Source organism: Gasterosteus aculeatus, chromosome Y, assembly GCF_964276395.1.
Source record: "Gasterosteus aculeatus chromosome Y, fGasAcu3.hap1.1, whole genome shotgun sequence".
In the NCBI taxonomy this organism is placed as follows: domain Eukaryota; kingdom Metazoa; phylum Chordata; class Actinopteri; order Perciformes; family Gasterosteidae; genus Gasterosteus; species Gasterosteus aculeatus.
This window is the reverse complement of record NC_135709.1, coordinates 12,151,158-12,171,600: the sequence shown is the minus strand read 5'-3', so window position 1 is coordinate 12,171,600 and position 20,443 is coordinate 12,151,158. Positions and strand designations below refer to the sequence as shown.

General features: G+C 40.3%; 1 protein-coding gene across 2 annotated transcripts in view; it reads right to left on the bottom strand.

Annotated features, from left to right (window-relative positions):
- The window catches only part of LOC120812677 (synaptotagmin-9-like), a 31,659-nt gene continuing 11,216 nt past the window's right edge, over nucleotides 1-20,443 (bottom strand). Inside the window, exons 2-9 of one of the 2 annotated variants that reach the window (XM_040168837.2) lie at nucleotides 16,917-17,092; nucleotides 14,810-15,045; nucleotides 13,850-14,390; nucleotides 5,210-5,330; nucleotides 4,959-5,130; nucleotides 4,101-4,230; nucleotides 1,666-1,743; nucleotides 1-1,423 (exon numbers count right to left, since the gene is read on the bottom strand). In XM_040168837.2, coding sequence (XP_040024771.1) covers nucleotides 1,684-1,743; nucleotides 4,101-4,230; nucleotides 4,959-5,130; nucleotides 5,210-5,330; nucleotides 13,850-14,390; nucleotides 14,810-15,045; nucleotides 16,917-17,092 — 1,436 coding nt within the window. In that variant the 3' untranslated portion in view covers nucleotides 1-1,423; nucleotides 1,666-1,683. The remainder of the gene's footprint in view (nucleotides 1,424-1,665; nucleotides 1,744-4,100; nucleotides 4,231-4,958; nucleotides 5,131-5,209; nucleotides 5,331-13,849; nucleotides 14,391-14,809; nucleotides 15,046-16,916; nucleotides 17,093-20,443) is intronic. The other variant, XM_040168836.2, reaches the window with a different exon arrangement.

Below are 20,443 nucleotides of genomic sequence, written 5' to 3'. Positions count from 1 at the left end.
TATAGTCATTATTATTTATTTATTATGATGCCAAAGCCCCCGTCAAAAGGACCCAATACATGCATAGTTTCTTTTCAAGATGAACAGCAGGGAATTTATTTTTTAGGTTTGGGTTTTTAGTTTAAGAAAAGAGTGTGTTTGGCCATAACTGACATGTCTAGCGGGGGACAAATAAGTGTGTGTGAACTATCGACTGACCTGAAAAGAAATGCCAAAAGGCACTGGCTGACAAAGCGTCACCATTGGAGTTGAAAGTGAGAACATGTTTTCATCTCAGCGAGTATTAAATGTTCTTTTCTCAAACTTTATTTTCTTGGATTTGTCTTTACCATCAGTTATGGTGTTAGTGTATTCACTAGATGACTTTTGAAGATGTGAAAGCAAATACTGACCTCTTTAAGAAGGACATTGAAAAAATGGAATAAAAAATGTAAAAAAGCGGAAAAATCTGTCATCGCTTACGTTTATCAGAGTAGCTACGGTTAAATGTAAAGGGGAAAACTAATTGGCATAGCCATGTTAACATTTTAATAGGAATATGGTCTCAGGCCAAACACCAGAATGTTTTGTGCATGCGAATGTGTCAGTGGGAAACATTAGTAGTTGCTCTTTAGCCAGAAGCCCGTTTTGCAGACACCGCCAACACCTGTTTTCTTAATTTTGACCACACCCTGTTAACTAAGTATGTAAATTTTAACAGGTGGTTAATAAAAAAACCTTTTTTGTTCTGTCTGTGCAATGTGTTAAACATTGATGTAGCAAACCCTAATCACTTTACATATTTGTATATAGTCTTCTGTGAGAAAGTTGCCAAAAAGAGTTAAAACTTTGACTAAAGAAAATCCCCTTTTATCGTGACTGCATGAAACAAATGTTGAAAGGGAGCTGAACAGGAATGCCCTGTCTGTCCTTTCTAAATCTCTACTGTGAAACTCTTACTGCATCTGTTGAAGTTAATTACTCATACAAAGCACAACCACTAGCTAGAAATTAATGATTTTTGGTCCACAAAACATGTTTCAAAAGGTCGAACTCTTAATGCAGTCAGCAACAGCTCAAAAATGTCAAATTAAAAGCACTCTAGTAGATCAGTTGGAATGTAGTTAAAGTGGTTTTTGGTTGTGAAGAGGAACAAAAGATGTGAGGATTTGCAGCGGTCTTAGCACACTAAAACTTGTCAATCTAATGACACACCAGCTTAGTGGAATGGCTGTTAGCTGATGCTTCTACTGTCGTTGCTTGTTAGTAACACTATATTATTATTAACATTTCAGTCATCTGGAGGTCTATCATCTTCATCATTCTACCACCCCAAGGCTGTGTGTATGTCTATGTGTGTGTGCGATCATGGCGATGGTGGTGTCTTCAGGGAATTGGTGGATCCTCCTTGGCTTCCAGTCTCTGTCGCTCCCTGTCCGACCCACTGGACAACAGAGAGAAAAAACGATCGGGTTAGATGCAAACAGGAGCCAAACAAATACCCTAACCCAAATCAACCCAATTGTTGGGATTTTTATACATGCCATTTGTATTGGGCAAAATGCATGTTATAAAATCCTGCGCAGTTTTAGTACATTTAGCATTATAATAAGAAAAAAAGCACGATACTATTCATGTCACTTTTTCAAACATTTAGAGAGAAATTCATGTAAATTCATGCAATACCTTTTCCAAGGATAATGTTTAGCAGTGACACAGTTGACACTCTTCTGGGGACCAAAATAAGTCTGATTTCATGGAAGTCTATAAGAAAATGAATTTATTACCTCAGTAAAAATGGTTGACTTCACAGTCTCAGTTCGACAGTTTCAGGTATTTTTCGATACAGCATGATTTTTATTCTGGATATTTAAGTTTACCGCTAAAAGAAAGGTATATACGGCATTACATGTGAGAAATTTCTTTCATCGACTAAAAAACAACAGGGCAAATGTCGTAATCCAAAATGGTTACGCCAAACTCAAGGCTTCAAAATAGCAGTCTACAAATCAATAGGGGATATTACGTTGACTACCTCCCCTAAAAAGTAAAAAGTAATGACTAAAACCTGCTACAAAATGGAACCATTTCAGACAGTATTAATGAAAAATTTCCTAGGATTAGTTATTGAGCAAAACATATTTTTCCACCTGAATTCAACCCGCCTTGAAGCAAGTTGAGTGAGCACGTTTCCATGACAATATGTCTGAGCCCCTGCCACTGTGAGACAGGTAGATACCAGCTCAACATTGGCTTTCAAACACATCAGGGCACGCTTCACAAGAGCGCCCCCTGCAGTGTGCCTGAGTTGACCTCTCACTCTCGTGACAAAGTGGCGACAACATGAGCTTTCGGCATTCCCCGTTTTTGTTGCTTTCCTCTCAATAGCATTGGAACTGGCTTAAAATGACTCGAGCAAAGTCAGTGAATAATTAATGTTTGCAGACTGGGGTCAGAGGGTCAGCGAGGCTCCCTCCAACACTCCAGAAAAGTCTTCACAGGCTAAAGTGGAAAGACAACTGAGTGTATTTAAAGTCTGAAGGAGAGACACAAATGTTCTATGTCAAAAAAATATATATTTGTGTTTTTAATGCCTGAATACTTTATTTGTAATAAGTATGTGTTTGTGACGTATCCACTGTGCCTGGTTCCCTTGGGACCTCCGGCTGTATCTTTTAAAGAAAAACAATTGAGACATTGGTCTGGACCTCAGGTCCTGGCACTGTAATCTGGTGCTAATGGCCTCAGAAAAGCTCAGCCCCAAATTTTTTTTAATACAATTTTTTTTTTATCTTCACTTATATTTATTTTTTGATATTCACTGTATTATATTTTTCTGTTGCATATTTTATATTTTCAGATACAAATCTTATATTCTCAGATTCAAAACTTATATTTTCACTTTCAGATCTTTTTTTCACGTTCGGATCTTTTTTTTTCACATTCAGACTTTTGACCCTGATGTGGCGTAGGGGGCGGGGCATCAACCGGGAGGGGCGTGTCAGAAATAGCAACAGTTCAGTGAATGCAGTGTGTGTGTGTATGTTTAGTAAGTTTACAGAGGGTTATGCAGTATCTCTGTTATATAATTGTTTAATTTCTTTTTACTCACTAGACCATAAAAAAACCCAAAACGACATGGCAATATAAACTACAAGACACATAGAGGTCTCCTCATTAGTGTTTGTGATGTATTTTGATGTATTCTGCTATGAATGCACACTCTTTAGATATGGGTCACTCGACTGTACTCACCTTTTGTGTATTTGTTCATTAAATATTCCTAGACAAGTATGTTTATTCTGAATATCTCTGGGGGACCAGGAATAATTCTTTTTAACATACCATATGAAATCAAAGCCATTGCATACGTCGAAGGCTCTTCCCCTGTAGGTGACCTAACTGTTTTATATTCTTCAGCAGTGATCATGTGATCAGTAATCCTTTTCTGGAGATGACCTTTGATTTATTTTTCTCTTGCTGTGTTTTGGGCGTTTGTCGGCATCAGCCTTGGGGCAGTGATATTGTAACCCCCAGCAAATAACCAGGGACAGGTGAGTATGGGATTTGTCTGTTTAACCATAAAGAAGAAATGCTGCATAATATATCTTTCACGTATAGTTATGGTCCCCAGAGGATGACTCCTCAGGACTTTGTGAATTCCCTTGTTTTTTCCTCTGGCTCCACCATAAGGGTTTCCCTCAATGAATTGCAATCGTTTTGACAATTTCTCTTTTTTTATTTGGAGCCATCACCAGGTCTAAGTTTTTCATTTGGACAATAGTTTGTTTTATGAATACATAAATAAGCTTCTGACACCCACATCAGTCTCAACTGAACTTTGTGTTCATTAACAAACGCTAGCATGCTGACATACAGCCGTACAGCCTAAACAGATGCAAGAATTGCTGTGGAATCCTTTGACCAGTGGTTCCCAAACTGGGGGGCACCATGGAACTGCAACTTGGAACTGCAACCAACCCACAAAAACAGGCACACATTGGTATGAAATATGTTCCTATATCATCACCATCACTGCCTCAGATGAAGCTTGGATTGTTACTTACCACAGATTAAAACATGTATACAACTGTATGTAACAATACACAAGCAGCCCATACCTCTACGAGTGGGTGCCAGTGTGCAATGGGTTTCCGTGGGTACGACAGCATCTCATTCCAGTGGTTTCGCCCTAAGGTCTCTGCCTCATTGCCCACCCTGCATACTCCAATCACTTCATTATGTCCGACCCTGCAAAACAGGAAGAATAAGTAAATGTAGCTACAGTAGCTGCTGTTATAATTTGTAAGTCATAGAACACATTTTATTGTAAAAGTCAACAGTATAATATTTTTTCCAAGAAGAGACATCTTTAGAAAAGAAAAATGCCTCCATGTTGATACAACATACAACCAAAACAACAATTCAACGCCAAAAACACTGGCCGCTTTGTTAGAAAACCACACTTGTGCCACATCGCATTCAGCTACAGATCATTTTATTTCTATGAGCCCTGCCACTGATCTGGTTTGCAATTTTCATTATCATAATGATTCTTTTGAATAAAATTGACCAAAGAAATCCTCTAAATGTGTAAATGGTATTCTTTTTTCGTTGTGTCCTCGTGGAGGACCATGACTATTTTAATTATCCCTGCACATGGGTCTTTTGAGAGCACCAACTGCTGACACATACATTGTACTAAACTATATTAAATATTTCTGTTTTCTGCAGTACAGCTCTGATCATTCAACCCCAGAAGACTTCAGCTGTCCCAGCCAACAAACAAACAAACCACTAACTACAAAAAAGAAAAAACAGCTAATAAACAAAAGTCCAACAAACCACACAAAAATGCAATGAAGTGCAATAAAGGCATACATTTATATTTCATTTTTTTGTCCCTCATCCTTCCAAACTTGGTTTTCCATTATAGTTTACCACCTAAAACTGTCATTGTACGTAGTAGACTCGCTAACCGATCATAGTCCATGACCGCTATCAGCAGACTGATCTCATCGATGTTCTCAGGAGGAACGTCGAACACAATGGCTTCATTGTACACAGGGTTCAGAGTGTTCCGCTTTGTTGACGTCTTCCTCTTCTTTAGCCTCTGGCCTTCACACATCAAGGACACTTTCACGTACGGATCTGGAGAGAGGAAACCCATGGGGAGTTCATTGACGGCCGACATCTCAGCGGAAACGTTTCTTTGTCAGTCAGCACTCACCTGAAGCACCGGTGATGTCCATTGCTTTGAGATTCCTGGCTTTGATCAAGGTGATGGTGAGCCTGCCGGCCGTGGGGAGATAGCACAATGAGAACATCAGCTCTCCTAGGTCCACATTGTCCTGGAAAGAAAAGAGTACATTCAAATATTCATATTGATGCTCTCGTATTATCAATAATATAAATACACGAAGTGATGTCTCCTCTTTTATTGGTGACCTATAGGAAAGTATTTTTTGGAATGCTTGGGGACTTCATAGTTACAGCGTAGTTGGCCTTTAGAATAGGCTGAAACTGACTGCAGCAATGTGTGTATAAACATGTGCACACGATACAAACAAATAATGAACTCCCTTGCAAAATCATTGCTCGATAGCACGATATCGAGCAATGATGTGTCACAACAGCTTGTGACACATAAACAATAATAATTGTACATTTATAAAAATGACGCCGCCAAACTGCATGCTGGGTACAGCTCACAACAAGAAGTAACTCTGTTGCTACATGAAAACACAGAAAAGAGCGATACAGGAGGAACAACAAGAGACCAGAGACCAACATGACCTGTGCCCTGCAACCCTCGTTAACTTCAATTTCAAGCTGAAAAAAAATCATTTTTTTCCCTTCCCTTCTGTCTAAAAATGACAGCTGATACCAAAAAATGGAACTACTGAGCTTGCAAGTAAGGAAATACTGTTAAGACATTGGGTTAAGCTTGAGAAAAAACACTTCGGGAGAGTCAATTAAATCAAAGTAGGTTCAGGTTCAGCGAGGATAAAGTAAAGGTCCCCAAACATCAATTGGTAGAATCGACAGAAGGCACATTATAATATTTTACACAAGTATTTGCACCTCAGAAATGGATCATCCATGTGACAGCTCCAGTGGGAAAAAACAACATGAAATCCTTATTAATCACATCTGAAACATGCCGCAACAGCTTGACTCATTGTTAATCAGCATGTTTTTCTATCGAAGAAATGGAGTGACCTGATTGTTTAAAAGATATGCACGCTGGTTTTGATTATTTGTTAAATCTCTTTAATCAGTATTTGAATAAAGTTGTGCTGTCTGCCATCAGGATGAAATTCTCCTCTCTTTGTGTGAGAATATCCCTGCTTTCACAGTTTACCCAGTCACGCACATGCCAAGCTCTGTTCCCAATTAACACATCTGAAAATAACGTGTGATGGTGTGAGAACGAGTGGTGAATCGATGAGACAAAGCCCAAACACAGCTTTTTACAGGGGAAACTCCAATCACTAGTTTTACGCGTTGTCCCACACATTGGGCTGACATAAAGCTCCCGCATAAGATACTGCAGTCAAACGTTTGCCGTCGGGCCGGGTGGATGGGGGGGATGTGGGGAGGTGGAAACGGTGCTTTCAGGGTCCGATCGATGCTGCGAGGTGCGTCCACTCCCGCCGCCATCCACGCCTTAAATCTTTGGCTACTCTCCAGCCACGCCGCCTGCCAAGGGCCCCTTTTAGAATAACTTATTTTCCCCGTTAAGATGGTTGAGCTACTGTAAAGAAAAGGGCACTGTCTCTCGCTCATTAATCTCATGAAGTGCTCGGCAAGAACGACAGCTTTGTTTCTCCGACGCGCCCTGAAACAAGCTCCATATCTCACGTGCTTGATCGCCCGCTCAGCATCTCTGCATCGTTGATCCATATATAAGGCGCTCCAGATTATAAGGCCCACTGTCGTTTTTTGAGAAAATTAAAGGCTTTTAAGTGCGCCTTATAGTGAGGAAAATACGGTAAGTATGTTTTTGAGAAACCTGCTAAGACGTTCCTAAGCTATATTCTCTTACATGTTGCTCATAAAAAGGAACTTAGTATGATGTTGAATTGGGCTCTTGGGAAAATGAGAATAGTTGGACACTTGGCAAATAATACCTTGGAAATACACAACCAAGTTGAACATAGGATCTAGGATCCTAGAATCTAGGATAGGATCTTGCAATTATAGGATCTTTGGAACATAAGAGCTTAGAATATTTGGACCCTGACAACATAGGGTAATGGGAACGTAGGATCTTGGGAAATTTAAGAATCATAGGTCATTGGAATTATGGAATACTGGCATACCTTGGGAACATGGGACACTGAAAAATAGTGCTTGTGATATGGGATATGGGACACAGATATGTCCTCAGTTTTGCTTACTCAATCACTACAAGGTTTATGCAACTATTTGATGTCTTAAAGTATTCTGTGCAATCAGTGCTGAATACACAGGATGTTAGTGATTTCCTACTGGGCCATTATTATATAGACTGCCCAGTAAAGGGTCAATTCAGCTTTTAGAGAAATGATTGTATCGCTTAGACATCAATATTTGCTCTGATGCTGATTAAGATTAATTGGATAACGTTGTAAGGGAAGCCCCACACGCATACACACGCACACACGCTTTAGGATGCTTTTGTTCAGGGTCTTCGACTGAAAATCGCTGAAAATTCAATATCACAAAATGGGTTGATTCATCACGGATGTCAGCGTTGACACGCCTGCAAGCACTGAAACAAACACGCATACACACACATACACACGGAAGCAGCGTTGTCCAGGATCATCACACAATTTACTGAGGCCTAATCCACCCCTTACACCGCATCATCATTGTTACCTCCCGGCTTGGGCTTTCTCTAAGGTGAAACAGGCATATGAATTTCTGACACAAACACAGGAACTCATAAAAACCTACAAACGCACACCAGCAGGCTCTTCCACAAAGTGGCAACAAACCCTTTAGCACATGATGTGATATCCTCCTCCCATCACACACGCTCATGCAGCACACTAGCTTCTGCTACTCCCCTGAGCACTCAAATCAAGTCTGCGGTCAGGATTATGGGCACTTGTGCTCGACCAATGGAATTAGAAAGGTGCTCGTAAGCGCTCCAATAATGCACAGAGAGAGTGTGCCCAGTCCATTTTCTCCATATATGATACTAGCACCGACTCTCCCTCAGGGGCAGTGAGGCTGCCTCTACAAGCCTCCCTCTCGCTGTGTCTTCGATGATCGCAGGCTCAGTGTAACTCAAACCCTCTTTGCTCTTTCTCCATTTTTTATTCTCAACTAAGTGTTTTATGTTTAACGGAAGATTTGCATATTGTAATTTGTAACCAAAAAAAACTGGATCCTCCTTTTGAAAGATATGGATGAATCTTATTGTAAGTAGCTTTGGATAAAAGCTTCAGCTAAATGACATGTAATGTAATGAATCTATACTAGTTAGTTACGTTATGTTTAAAATGTCTCCAAGACCAAGCTGAGATATCCCTGATGACATCACTACAGTGTCTTTGTATTCCATTATTTTTACAGTAAATGTACAAAACAATTTGCCTGCTCTGAATTCAATAGTATTGTGTATTCATCACTGAATCAATGCTCTTGATTTAATATTGATTCGATGAAACGCCAGCATACACTAACCTTTACAGTAGCTGTATAAGTTCCCTTGCCATGTTTATTCTGCACTCCTACAGCATGAGAGCAGCAATTAATCGAAGGCTCCTGTTAAAACGTCAGTCACTTAGTAATACAATGTCTAGAGGTATATCATCACCTTTTATTCTACACTGTAGAATACATGGTCATCATTTTGGGGAAGGGAGAAAGAAACAACAGAGACAAGATTAAATAAAATTAGTGTCCGTGCGGTGAGAACAACGTTTTTCGTCAATTCTAAGAAGAACACCAGGTCCTTTAATGAAGAACTTGGGAAGGCAAGGTGACTTCCTGTCGAATAGGATTCTCCTTTGTGCCAAGAGGATTGAGAAAGCAATTAAGTTTTTGTGTTCATTCATTTATGTTAAAGTTTGATCTTCCCCTGAATCCAAATGATGCACATCCAGGCATTGGGTACAATATTTAGATTAAGGGCCTCTGATAGGACTTTGAATATTGTATCCCAGTGATTTGTCAGTTTGGGGCAGGACCAGAACACGTGTGTAAGATCTACTGGTGAATTGTGACATCTATTGCAGGAAATCATTTTGTCTCATATTCATAAACTGTATTTTTTGGTATTTTATTGAATTTTAACATTGGAAGGAACTGATAATCAACATGTTGTACTTGCCCCCAAAATGCAGTTTGTTCAGCTCACTTAACCATTGAAGATCCCGTTACATGAGGGCCAATCAGCACATTATACAGTATCTGCCTGGGTGAACACGGCGGAAGTAAATAAATCACTGCCAAGGCTGTACTTTGAGCTGCATAGATGAATATTCTCTGGCAGAATCAGGTTACATATCCTTCATAACTCTCAGTAAAGAATTGTTTAACACAGCGGTTCCCAAACTCTAGAATGCCCAATTTGAAATCTGAAAATCTTTCGCAGCCCACCCAAACCTAATCACAACTCTGATCAAAACATAATGATTAAATGACCATAAGAATTTAACCAAAATCAAACATCCGCGAGCAAAAGTCTGTCTCGCGCGAGCAAAAATTTGTCTCGAGGTATTTGTTCGCTCAGCATTTCGCCGTCATAGACCGAGCTTTGGCATGTTTGGCAGAGCGCCTTGAGCGCCGTGTACAACCAGTATGGATCAACCGATTAACCAAATGATCCATATATATATAAGGCGCTCCGGATTATAAGGCACTGTCGTTTTTTGAGAAAATTAAAGCCTTTTAAGTGTGCCTTGGAGTGCGGAAAATGCGGTATATTTACTTTAATACTACAAGAGGGCGCCCCATTTGTTGAACAACGACAGGCGGACAAGAGCAGCCGTTTCGAGTGAGATCCTTATTGTTTTATTAATGTGTCTGTTTAAATTGTTTGTGCTTCATCAACTAATGTTTCATATAACTAATGTGCCGCATCATAAATATTTTTATATTAATTTCACACTTTTAAAAATTCAAAATTCAAAAACTTTATTTATTTATTGTAAATGACCTCTCGCGGCCCACCTGCAGCCACGGCCCACACTTTGGGAATCGCTGGTTTAACAGATACACACAAAACTGGTAGCTGATTTGTAGTCGAGTACATGCAATTGACACACATGAAACCTGGTATTCTGCAGCTTTCAAAATACATTTTAAAGAATAATTTACGTGTTGCAAGAAGCGCTAGCTCATGAATAGGCATCCATTACTTTATGTTATTGGCTGAATAAATATAAGGTAAAGCTGTTCATCGGATCAGTGTTTTCTCAGTGCCAAGTCCAGTTTTTCAAGCCAGGACCCCTTGTGTGTTTTCAAGAAGTAGGGGGAACAATGAATCCTTAAAACAGGAGACAATAAGACGTGGGGGGTGAGGAACCAAATTAATGATGGCTGAAATCCGTTACCTGGTTTTGATTTCATTGTGCTGGTATTGCCCCCTTTAAAAAAACAGAGCCATCGTTAGTGTAGTAAGTAAAACCTGTGCTCTTCCTACTTATGACAGGTCAGACTGTTTAATCAATTTTAGCACACCTAATGTGCACATCAACACCATTGACGGCGCCTCAGGGCCCAAAACTGATTTATGGTCTCCCTAAAATCCACCAAAACACCGTTTTTTTGGTTGGTTAAAATGGTTAAAACACTTGTAAGAGCCATTATGATGAGTGTCAGGATCTGATTGATGGGCGGGTCTGCCTATATAGGGTAGGAACCTTTTGGGGCTCGGCAGGTGTTTCCAGTCGGGATATGAAAAAGAGTTTTTGACCGCACGCTGGGTAGTGTCATGTTACGCTCTGGGTGGATGTACTGTATGTTAAATGTGTGACAGGAGTAAGTTGGCAAATTAATGTTTTCAACGTAACACAAAGGCTACAGGACTCTCATTCATCCTTCATGGTACAACAGCGGCGCATCAATTAGGTTTTCCGGACAAAATGCCTCAGTGGCTTAAAGCGTTGGCTTAGCTTTTACAACACTAGTGAACACAGACTGCAAGGATTGCATAGGCGTATTGATAATCAGATACATTTTAATGACCAAACACAAAATATTTGCATATTGTTGCATCTGACTGGTTCTGTCAGAAAGATCTACAAGCTGATTGGTTGAACACATACTTTAAAATCTGTGTTGAACTCACACATGAGTTGCATTGATTAGGTTTCCATACCAAAACCAGTACATATTGGCACTGGTTTTCGGTACCCAAGCCTACTCTTGACTGGACTGGTGCCACAGCATCCTCTTCGGCACATCCACCAAAATCATCAACAAGCTACTATACATCCAGAATTCAGCTGCCTGTCTGCTCTACTCTGTTGACCATACGCATCAACAGAATCAGATTTCTCCCATGGTCCCAAAAGGCACATGGGAGGACAGTGCGTGTTATTTGGTACCGTTTGTCACTGTTGGGAAATGGGAGCCTCCTTTACAGAATTAACCACACACACACACACACACACACACACACACACACACACACACACACACACACACACACACACACACAAACCCACATACAGTAGAAGGTATATACTGTCAACTGACCCTATTTATCAAGGGCCTGAATTAGAGGCCAACGAGACTGCAGTCAATAGTATCGACTGGCCCTGCAGGAGCAGCGAATTACGTCTCTGAGGTCCTCAATGTCTTTGTCTCCCAAAAATCTACTGTTGAGGAGAAACCAGGCAAATTAATTTTGCCTAAAGCATGATGTCCTGAAGCATATTTAATCCATGAAGCAAACAAGCTGGGATGTCTCTCAACACAACTAAAATCATTAAAAAGACATGTCCTCCATTTCAGAGACAAAAGAGGAAACGCACCATTGGCATTTTTTCCAATATACATATGTTAACATCTCAGGAAATGATGCATCCAAGTGGTCAGCTGATTGACTATACATAGAGTCAAATGGATTACTGGATGGTTCATAATGAGGGGAGGAGTGAGCAGCAAGTCTGGAGAGTTTTTTCTGATGCTGCTTCATTGCTCACTTTGAGTTACAAGGTGTTACCAAACACCAAACTCACAGAATCATAAAGGTAACCTATCACTTATGTCTGTAAATTAACAAGACATTGACAGAAAAAATGTTATAACCTGGAAAACTATAGCTGCTAGATGGACAATTCAATTGTCCACCAAAACAAAGTTAAATCATTTTACAATATTACATTTTTGTATACTTGAGTCTACAGCGAGCTAAAAAGATCGTAGCCGACTCCTCTCACCCCGGACAAAAACTGTTTGTGCCCCTTCCATCTGGCAGGAGGCTGAGGTCCATCAGGACTAAGACCTCCCACCACACGAACAGTTTCTTCCCGTCGGCAGTCGGGCTCATCAACAGAGCCCGGTCCACCACTGACTGACTATAACATTCCACCGGTCACTCTCCTTCACACTGCACATGCCACTTTAACTGTAATTCATCACTTTGTCGTCACTCGTCACTTTGTTACTTGTTCGTTAGTGCACTTTGTGCTTAATATTTCTTTTTTAACTTTTTTAATATTTAAAATTTTTAACTTTATTCCCTTGTTTTATACTAACCGATAGCCTTATTTACTAACCCATTACATTAGCATTTCATTTTACTTTATTTTATTACTTGTGCACTGCTGTCTTGTCTATTGTCACATTGTCTACTGTCGCGCACCAACCGCCAAGACAAATTCCTTGTATGTTTGGCATATTATGGTAATAAATGTTTCCAAGTACCGACGAGAGTGGAAGGAATCATCGGGGAATCGAGTCACACCACCCCACCCATTTTAATGTGCAATGATTGCAGTCAGGAAATCAGTGTTTTCTGGGCTGAACACCAAATTCATAAGAAGACAGTATTTACATTATTAGCATGAAATAACAACACACAAATAAACAACTGCTTAACTTCACATAATTCGGCTTTGATATCTGTTGACAGTTATTCATATATCTGCTAGCGACTCCAAAAACGGTAGTTGCCCCAAGAGCTTAAATTATCATCATCATCAGACAGACAGTCGATGAGTCACGAGAAAAGTGAAATGTTTTTTTATGTTTTGAGCAAAGTTACCGTGTTCTAACACTGTTTGCCCATGGACCGGAAAACAAGTGTTCATCTCAAACTGAGACACACAAGACTGCCATCTTGTTTCTATAACACTGACAAACCATATGGAATTCCCTTGCAGAAGGCCCTAACTTCCTAACTGTGTTACTCAGTGTACCAACACTCTCGATTTAAGCGGATAATGTAATATAGACAGTGTCGCTGTATCTCTGCCAAACCAACCCCAGTCTTATGTCAGCGTAGATCCAGGTCACTATCCCCGATTGTTTCCTACTGCTTTCATTTAACATTAACTGTGTCTAAGTATATTTCTATGTTTCTGCCTCCTGAAACTACAGATTAGTTTCACTTGAAGGGGAAAGGAGATTCAAGTTCATTGATATATAACTCTCGCACCTGTTGTTACATTGTTTTTTGCCATTGGTGGGCAGATTCTGGCAAAACTCATGAAAGTGCATGGAATTTATGCTGGCATGCATACTGCTGGTCGTGTATTCAACATGTTGCTACATTCTACTCAATTGCTTCCTGTTAGCAACCCGCTGTGGTAATCACTCTAAACAAATGTAAAGCTTCACGCAGAACTGTAGCATCAGTCAGACAGAGGAGGGAGACACAAAGTAGTGGAATTTTAAGAAATGGACAAAGGTGCTTTCTCACCGAGGTCACATATTGTACATCCCGGCACAGTTTAGTCTCCCGTGGAAAGTCGGCAAGATCCAAGAAGTTGTCCACCACCACTTGGCCAATTAAGTCATGACGAGAGAACCTGTCGAAGTCATAGACGCTGAAGTGTAGCTTGCGGCTTGACAGCTCGGCGTACGCCACAGGAAAGAGAAACACCTCATTGAACACCGGATTGAGTGTCTTGCGGTGCACCTTGGTCTGGTGCTTGGTTTTGCGGTCGGGCAGCAGGTAGATCTTGACGTAAGGATCGGAGGTTCCTGTGAAGTCCTTGGCGGGAAGGTCATGCGCCTTGTGGATCTTCACAATCAGCTGTTCTAGGTCAAAGTCAAACTTCAGGACAAAGAGGAGACGCCCACAGCCGTCGGGACAACAGCCATCTTCTGCGTCCACAGATCGCTGCTTGTAGAGCTCTGGTTTGATTCGGCCCAAACCAGAGAGTGAGTCTTGGCGTTGGAACTGAGCAGGGTTGAAGTCCGGATTGGACAAGTTAATCTGACGTCGGATGGAGTTGTGTCTGAAACAAAGTTTGATAACGGACATGTAAAAACCTTCAAACGATTCTGGTCGTCTCTTTGTCGTTGAGTCTGTGTTGCTGTAAGGCCACACCTAAGTCACTGTGTTACTTTGAACCTGGTCTATTGCATGCTCTCAACTTTGTGATAAGGTATCTCTGAACCCAAACACTATAAAATGAGATTCTGATTTTACGGAAAATAACTTTTTCCAGTAGTTTTTCTGTTTCTTAAAATGATGTACAAACAGTAAAAATAAAAGTATTATCTGTAAATTAATATTCCAACTGTAAATTGAAATATTATGCTAATAATGACTAATTACATTTTCTCATTTTCTTTCTGGAATTATTGTTGTAATATATTATAGTATTGTAGTCTCAAGTATTTGACTGTTTTCTTGAATTACAAGCGTACTTACCGTACGGACGAAGTAGGCTCAGTAATCTGTCTCTGGACCCTGTCTCGTGCCAGAGTGTGGACCTGGCTTTTCTCAACCTTGGTCTGGATCTCCAGGGGGATGTCAGGCGACGTGTGGCTTATCTTTAGGCCCGACTCTGGGACAGCCACAGCTATGAGGGGTCCCGAAGGCTCCTTTACACAGCCATCCTCGCTGTACTCTCGTTCGTCCCCGTCCACGTGTATGACGGACAGCAGCTTGTGTAACAGTTACAGTAATGCAAATACGCAAACATTACCATTTTTTAAGCCATCAGGCTATTGACACACATTTGGAGTTCAATGGTGGAACTGCGGTGATGGCTTACATTATGGTGATGGCTACATGTAAACGGAAACAAGTTGAATAAAGCTTATGTTCAAAAAAATGCAGCGTCCCCTCCTTGTGTAAGCCAAATATTATACCTAATGAAATAGTTTTATTAAAAGAGTAGACAGTGGCTTAGTTTCTTCTTCTGTAACATTACAGTACAATAAATTAGGGCATAAGATTTCCGTACATTATGGATTTCTCACATACCGTTCATACCGGTGTTACGCCATAACAACTAACATTGCCCTTCGGCAGGCAGCAGAATTTATTTATACACGTCATCGAGAAGCGTCCAGCTCTGAAGCGAAAGCGGATGCACAAAAGTGCCGACGTAACGTCCACACCGCCACCCCCCGTCAGCCGTGGTGTCCCTTATTGCGACGAACTGCATTTCGGGTAGCAGGCGGCGGTGCTTTTTGGGGTCAATGACTTAATGTGTTTACTTGATAAAGCTATACCGTCATATACCAGGATACCGTCAAAATCTCAATACCGTGAGAAATGTATTTTTGGCCATACCGCACAGCCCTACAATAAAATATATCTTAGCTTAATAAGAACAGGGACAGCCTCTCTGATGTTGGCTAGTAGGCCAATCCCTCAAGACGCCTATTGTTTTTCTTGGTTTGGTGCTGTCTTCTGCTGACTTTCTTTACGAATTCACTAGATGGACGATCACGAGGGAGCTGTGTGGAAACCATATGAATTGGATGTTTGGGATGGCGGCCAATTTGGAGAGAAAAAAACGTAACGTAAACCAATGACCCCGAGTGGGAACCTCGCTGAATAATGAAGCCAATGTGGAGATCCATGAAACCGCATCTTCACAATATGGTCACTTGAGGTTGCTTCAAAATCCAGTCAATATCCAAACATCCACAGCATTTTAAAATTCAAAACTCCTAAAAAGGTAATTGGGTGCTGTGTTAGGCCGCTAGATGCTAGCTGTCTGCTGTCAACTTTTCCCATTTTTGTATTTGCCACAAGTAAGTCGTGAGTAAAAGGATGCAGAGCTTAATAACTGCTCTTCAGAAACATATGGGTGGCTACTGTAGGATATTAGAAACAAATTGACGATCCGGTTCATAAAATTAATAAAAATGCATATAGTGTACACCAGAATACAGCCATGATTCTGAAACTGTGTAATCAATAAAGTAATGACAATATTGTAAAACCACTGTAATTCTGCAACTGTAATAGAACAATACCAATGTGCAGTTATGATTGTATTTGATGTAATGTAATCAACTGGAATGCATACATGTAATAATTGAACAACAACTGATATTGACTATGGGCCATTCGAAATCCGAGTTACATTGAACTCACCAGAAGACCACTCCCAGAGGTATGGACACTGACTTTCACACCTTTAAGCATTGTTATAAATACCTGTAGGAACCATTGCTCTCGAGTTCACTGGTGGAGGCGACAGACGGGCACTAGGGATGGTCAAAAGGACTGACCTGGGGCCTGTTGGTTGCTGAGACCAGTGGCTCCTCAGCTGAGATGTTCTTTTTACCGCAACGCCATCTCTTTTATTAAATACATTTGATTTAACCTTTTGATCAGCGATGACCTCTGTCCGTCCGGCGTTTCTTCATTTTTGAAAACAACACTACATAGATGGAGACTGCATATTTTATATCAACACTGGTTGCACAAAGAAAATACAAATGAGTCATATGACTAACCAAATATTGCTGGACATATCAATATTTTCATTTTTGGATGTCAACATCACCCTCCTTACCTCTGTGAGGACGGGCTGTTGGTCTCCTCCCAGGAAGTGCACTCCCTTTAGGAGATCTGGTAGGAAGCGGCCACTCAGTGGCACCCAGCATAGCTTCCATGAGACAAAGAGAGAGACGCTGAAAAGAGCCAGACCACAGGTGGTCACCAGCAGGGACAACAGGCTCACCGATACATCTAGAGATGGAAGAGAGAGGAAGGTGGGCTCAATGAACAGAAAGCACTGCTTTGCCAGGGAAAACCACTCAAACACTGTCACAGACAACCCTGGGTCCCCAGGGGAGACAGAGGGTGTTTACTCAGAACATTAAATGAGAGGGAAAGACTATAACATTTTGGGTATTGATTTGATTTATGAGACCCAGTGTGTTGTAAACACAACATAAACTGCACATGCTCAAATCCAAACCATTAAACACCAAAAATAATCATGTCTCACCCTGTCTTCTTTATTACATGCTTCTACTCTAAAACTTACTTAAGACACTCGACAGATTGCTCTTATGTATTTCACTATATTTTAAATGTGATAAAATGTTATAACAAAGGATTGAAAAGGGCTTCAAAACCGTTTTGTTTCAGGTTATTCATTCAATCATACATTGTGGTAATATTTCGCTTGCCCTGATATATATCATGGCATTGTCTATCGAGGTGACAGAGCAAACAGAGCAGCAGCAATCATACTTTCATGGGGCTGTGAGTAAAGCAGACGGGTCACCAGAGCAATGGGCTGTCGAGTTGCTGGTGGGTTCTACACCAGTTGACTTCAAAATTGACACAGGGGCGGATGTGAGCATCATCCGCGAAGAGACTTACCACTCACTTATCCACATCCACTCGGTGATGCATTAAAACCAACGCAGCTAACAACGAAGCCTCCCTTGCATTCATTTACAATGACATCACTTCTTTATTCATTTTTGATAGAATATACACATTTTCAATAGAACTGTCCAACCCAAAAACGCAGACCCTCTAGCTAACTATATCAAGCTAGCTCCACAATTTACAAGCAGGAAAGGCACCAACCAGAAGCAGAACTGCCAACTCTCATGGTTTCGCCGTATCACACAAGCTTTTGCATGTTTTCACACCCACTTACGCCAAAAAAGAAGAATCTGATTTTGGTCTCAGACGCGTCCGTTCTATTTCAAACTCCCCGACGTGGGATGGCGCTAAGGGGCGCATCTGTAGCCCTATTCGCTGCATAGACATAGGCCCTTTCTCAATACCTAAGACGCCGGCGTTCTCGGGAGAATAGACTCGGGAGTCCTGACTCACGGGTACGGGGGAACGAACAGAGAACGGTCATTTCCGCAATTGGACAGTCAACAGCAGCTGACTTGATGACGTCACCGCATCAGCTGGTCTTTCTAAGACATTTTAATACAGTTCTTGACTGTTATGTATTTTACTATCAAGCTTGTTTCGTTTTCATTTAAAATAAAAAAATGGTATGTATATCAGACATAAAAATAATTAGGCAAAATATCTCAATGGATCAGATCAGTTGTCAGTTGTTGTACAGTCGAACATCTTTCTAAAGAAGATGAAGAGGAGCAGCTGTAGTTTGTGGTGCTGCTGAATTTGACTGGATTAGATTGGTGTATATCTAATTTTTATTCATATTGGATGGAAGAAAAACATACAAAGGGCTGTTGTATTACATCACTTAGCATTATCTTCATAAAGGTGTCATAAAGTAAAGAGGATGTATGATATAGCAACAATAATATATTGATATATACAGCTAATTATTTATTGGATAGTAACACATTCCACACACACACCTACCATTTGTCTTCTTGTTACTCAAACAACACTTCACGTCAAGAGGCCGATAATCAGTGTGGTGGTCCTCGTCCATTTGAATGCACAAACATAACTAGAAATTTAAATGTACCTGAACCTCATCTGTTCCGCTACATCAATAGTGTTTAACCTCGTAGTATATCATGTATATAATATAGTGATCAATGAGGCTACATATCGTAAGATAGGTGACATCATTAGTGATTAAAGTCATGGTATTTAATATATATGATACAGTGATCAATCAACCTCCCCAATAGAAAATGAGTAACCAGCTGCATCTGATACCTCATTTTAGTTATTTTTGTCATGTGTTAAGCACTTTAAGCACTCTATTTGTTGCACTTTTTTGTTTGATGGAACGTGTGGTGGGGGTCCTTTTTTTAAAAGTTGGCAGCTCTGCAGAAGTATCTTTAAATGTACATACTCTCTGCTATCCAGTCAGATGTTATGGAAGCGTGTGAGAAGACTGCCTCTCCCTTGATTAATTCCCAGAGGAAACATTGCAAACATATTGCATATTGCAACAGAGTAAATTATGGTCCATTTAGAGTAATATTGACCATTAAGCAGAGTATGCTTCAGGGCAAGCTAACTGACAGGTTGCTGCCTCTACAGCGTCACCCTACGTTCATTTGGTGCAAAAAACAACATGGCCACGGCTATAATTCAAGGGGACAGCCAAAACTGCCAACTTTTGGGTTCAAAACTGTAATCAACAAACCAAAGGGTGATGTCACAAGGACAACGTCCACTTCTTATCTGCAGTCTATGGCAGTGACAGCGACAGTGACAGCCAGTCCCTACGGGCACCTCTCCAAAAGCTAGTCCTCCAAAAATGTTTTTCACAAAGGTGAACACAGATACAAAACAGATATGTTAACAACACTGTGGCTACTTTTTTTATAAGTTTGGCTTTTAGAATAAGTAAAAAAAACAGTCAGCTCATTCAAGTCCAATTGTGAGACCCTTTTCTAAAGCCACATGAGGTCTCTCTTTTCAACTCTTTTTGCAGGATGTAATCAAGGTGCGGCTAAACCCTATACAGCTGGCAGCACATAATTGGATTCAAGAGCTTCAATAATCAATAAGCAAAAGGAAGTTGACAATTATAATTTAAAAAAAGGAAACGTTTAGTTAGTGAGATCCGATTAGTGTGGTGGGGTTACTTGAGTTTATCTATGAAGGAATATCTGATGCAATATCTGGTGCAATACTCTCTGAAGCATTAGAGGGGCTTATATCATAGGGTAAGTGGTCAAGAGGACACTACAATCACGTCCTAAATTGTATTAGTGGGTCCTTTTGGAACAAAGAACACGTCGGTTATAAACATGATTCAGAAAAGGCGCTCTTGTACTTGTACATGGATGTTTTAGAAAACATATCCAGCAGTGATACTTAGTGTAGTAAAGTTTTTTTTAGTCACATGAATGGGAATGATATCTTCTACAGCATTGTTCTAATTTTTACTGAAAAACATTAAAATAGTGGGGTTATTAAGAAATCTGTACCAAAGGTATTTCCTAGTTGCACATCCATGCAAAACAATTCAATAAATATTATATATATATATTGAAGCTGCTTTTGTTTAGTGCAAAATTCAAATAAAATAAACGAAAACATAATTTGTAACACAATTATTAATTATTTTAATTCATTCATCAACTGGGGGAAGTGTCATGGTGATATCTATTAGTAATTTCTGCCCTT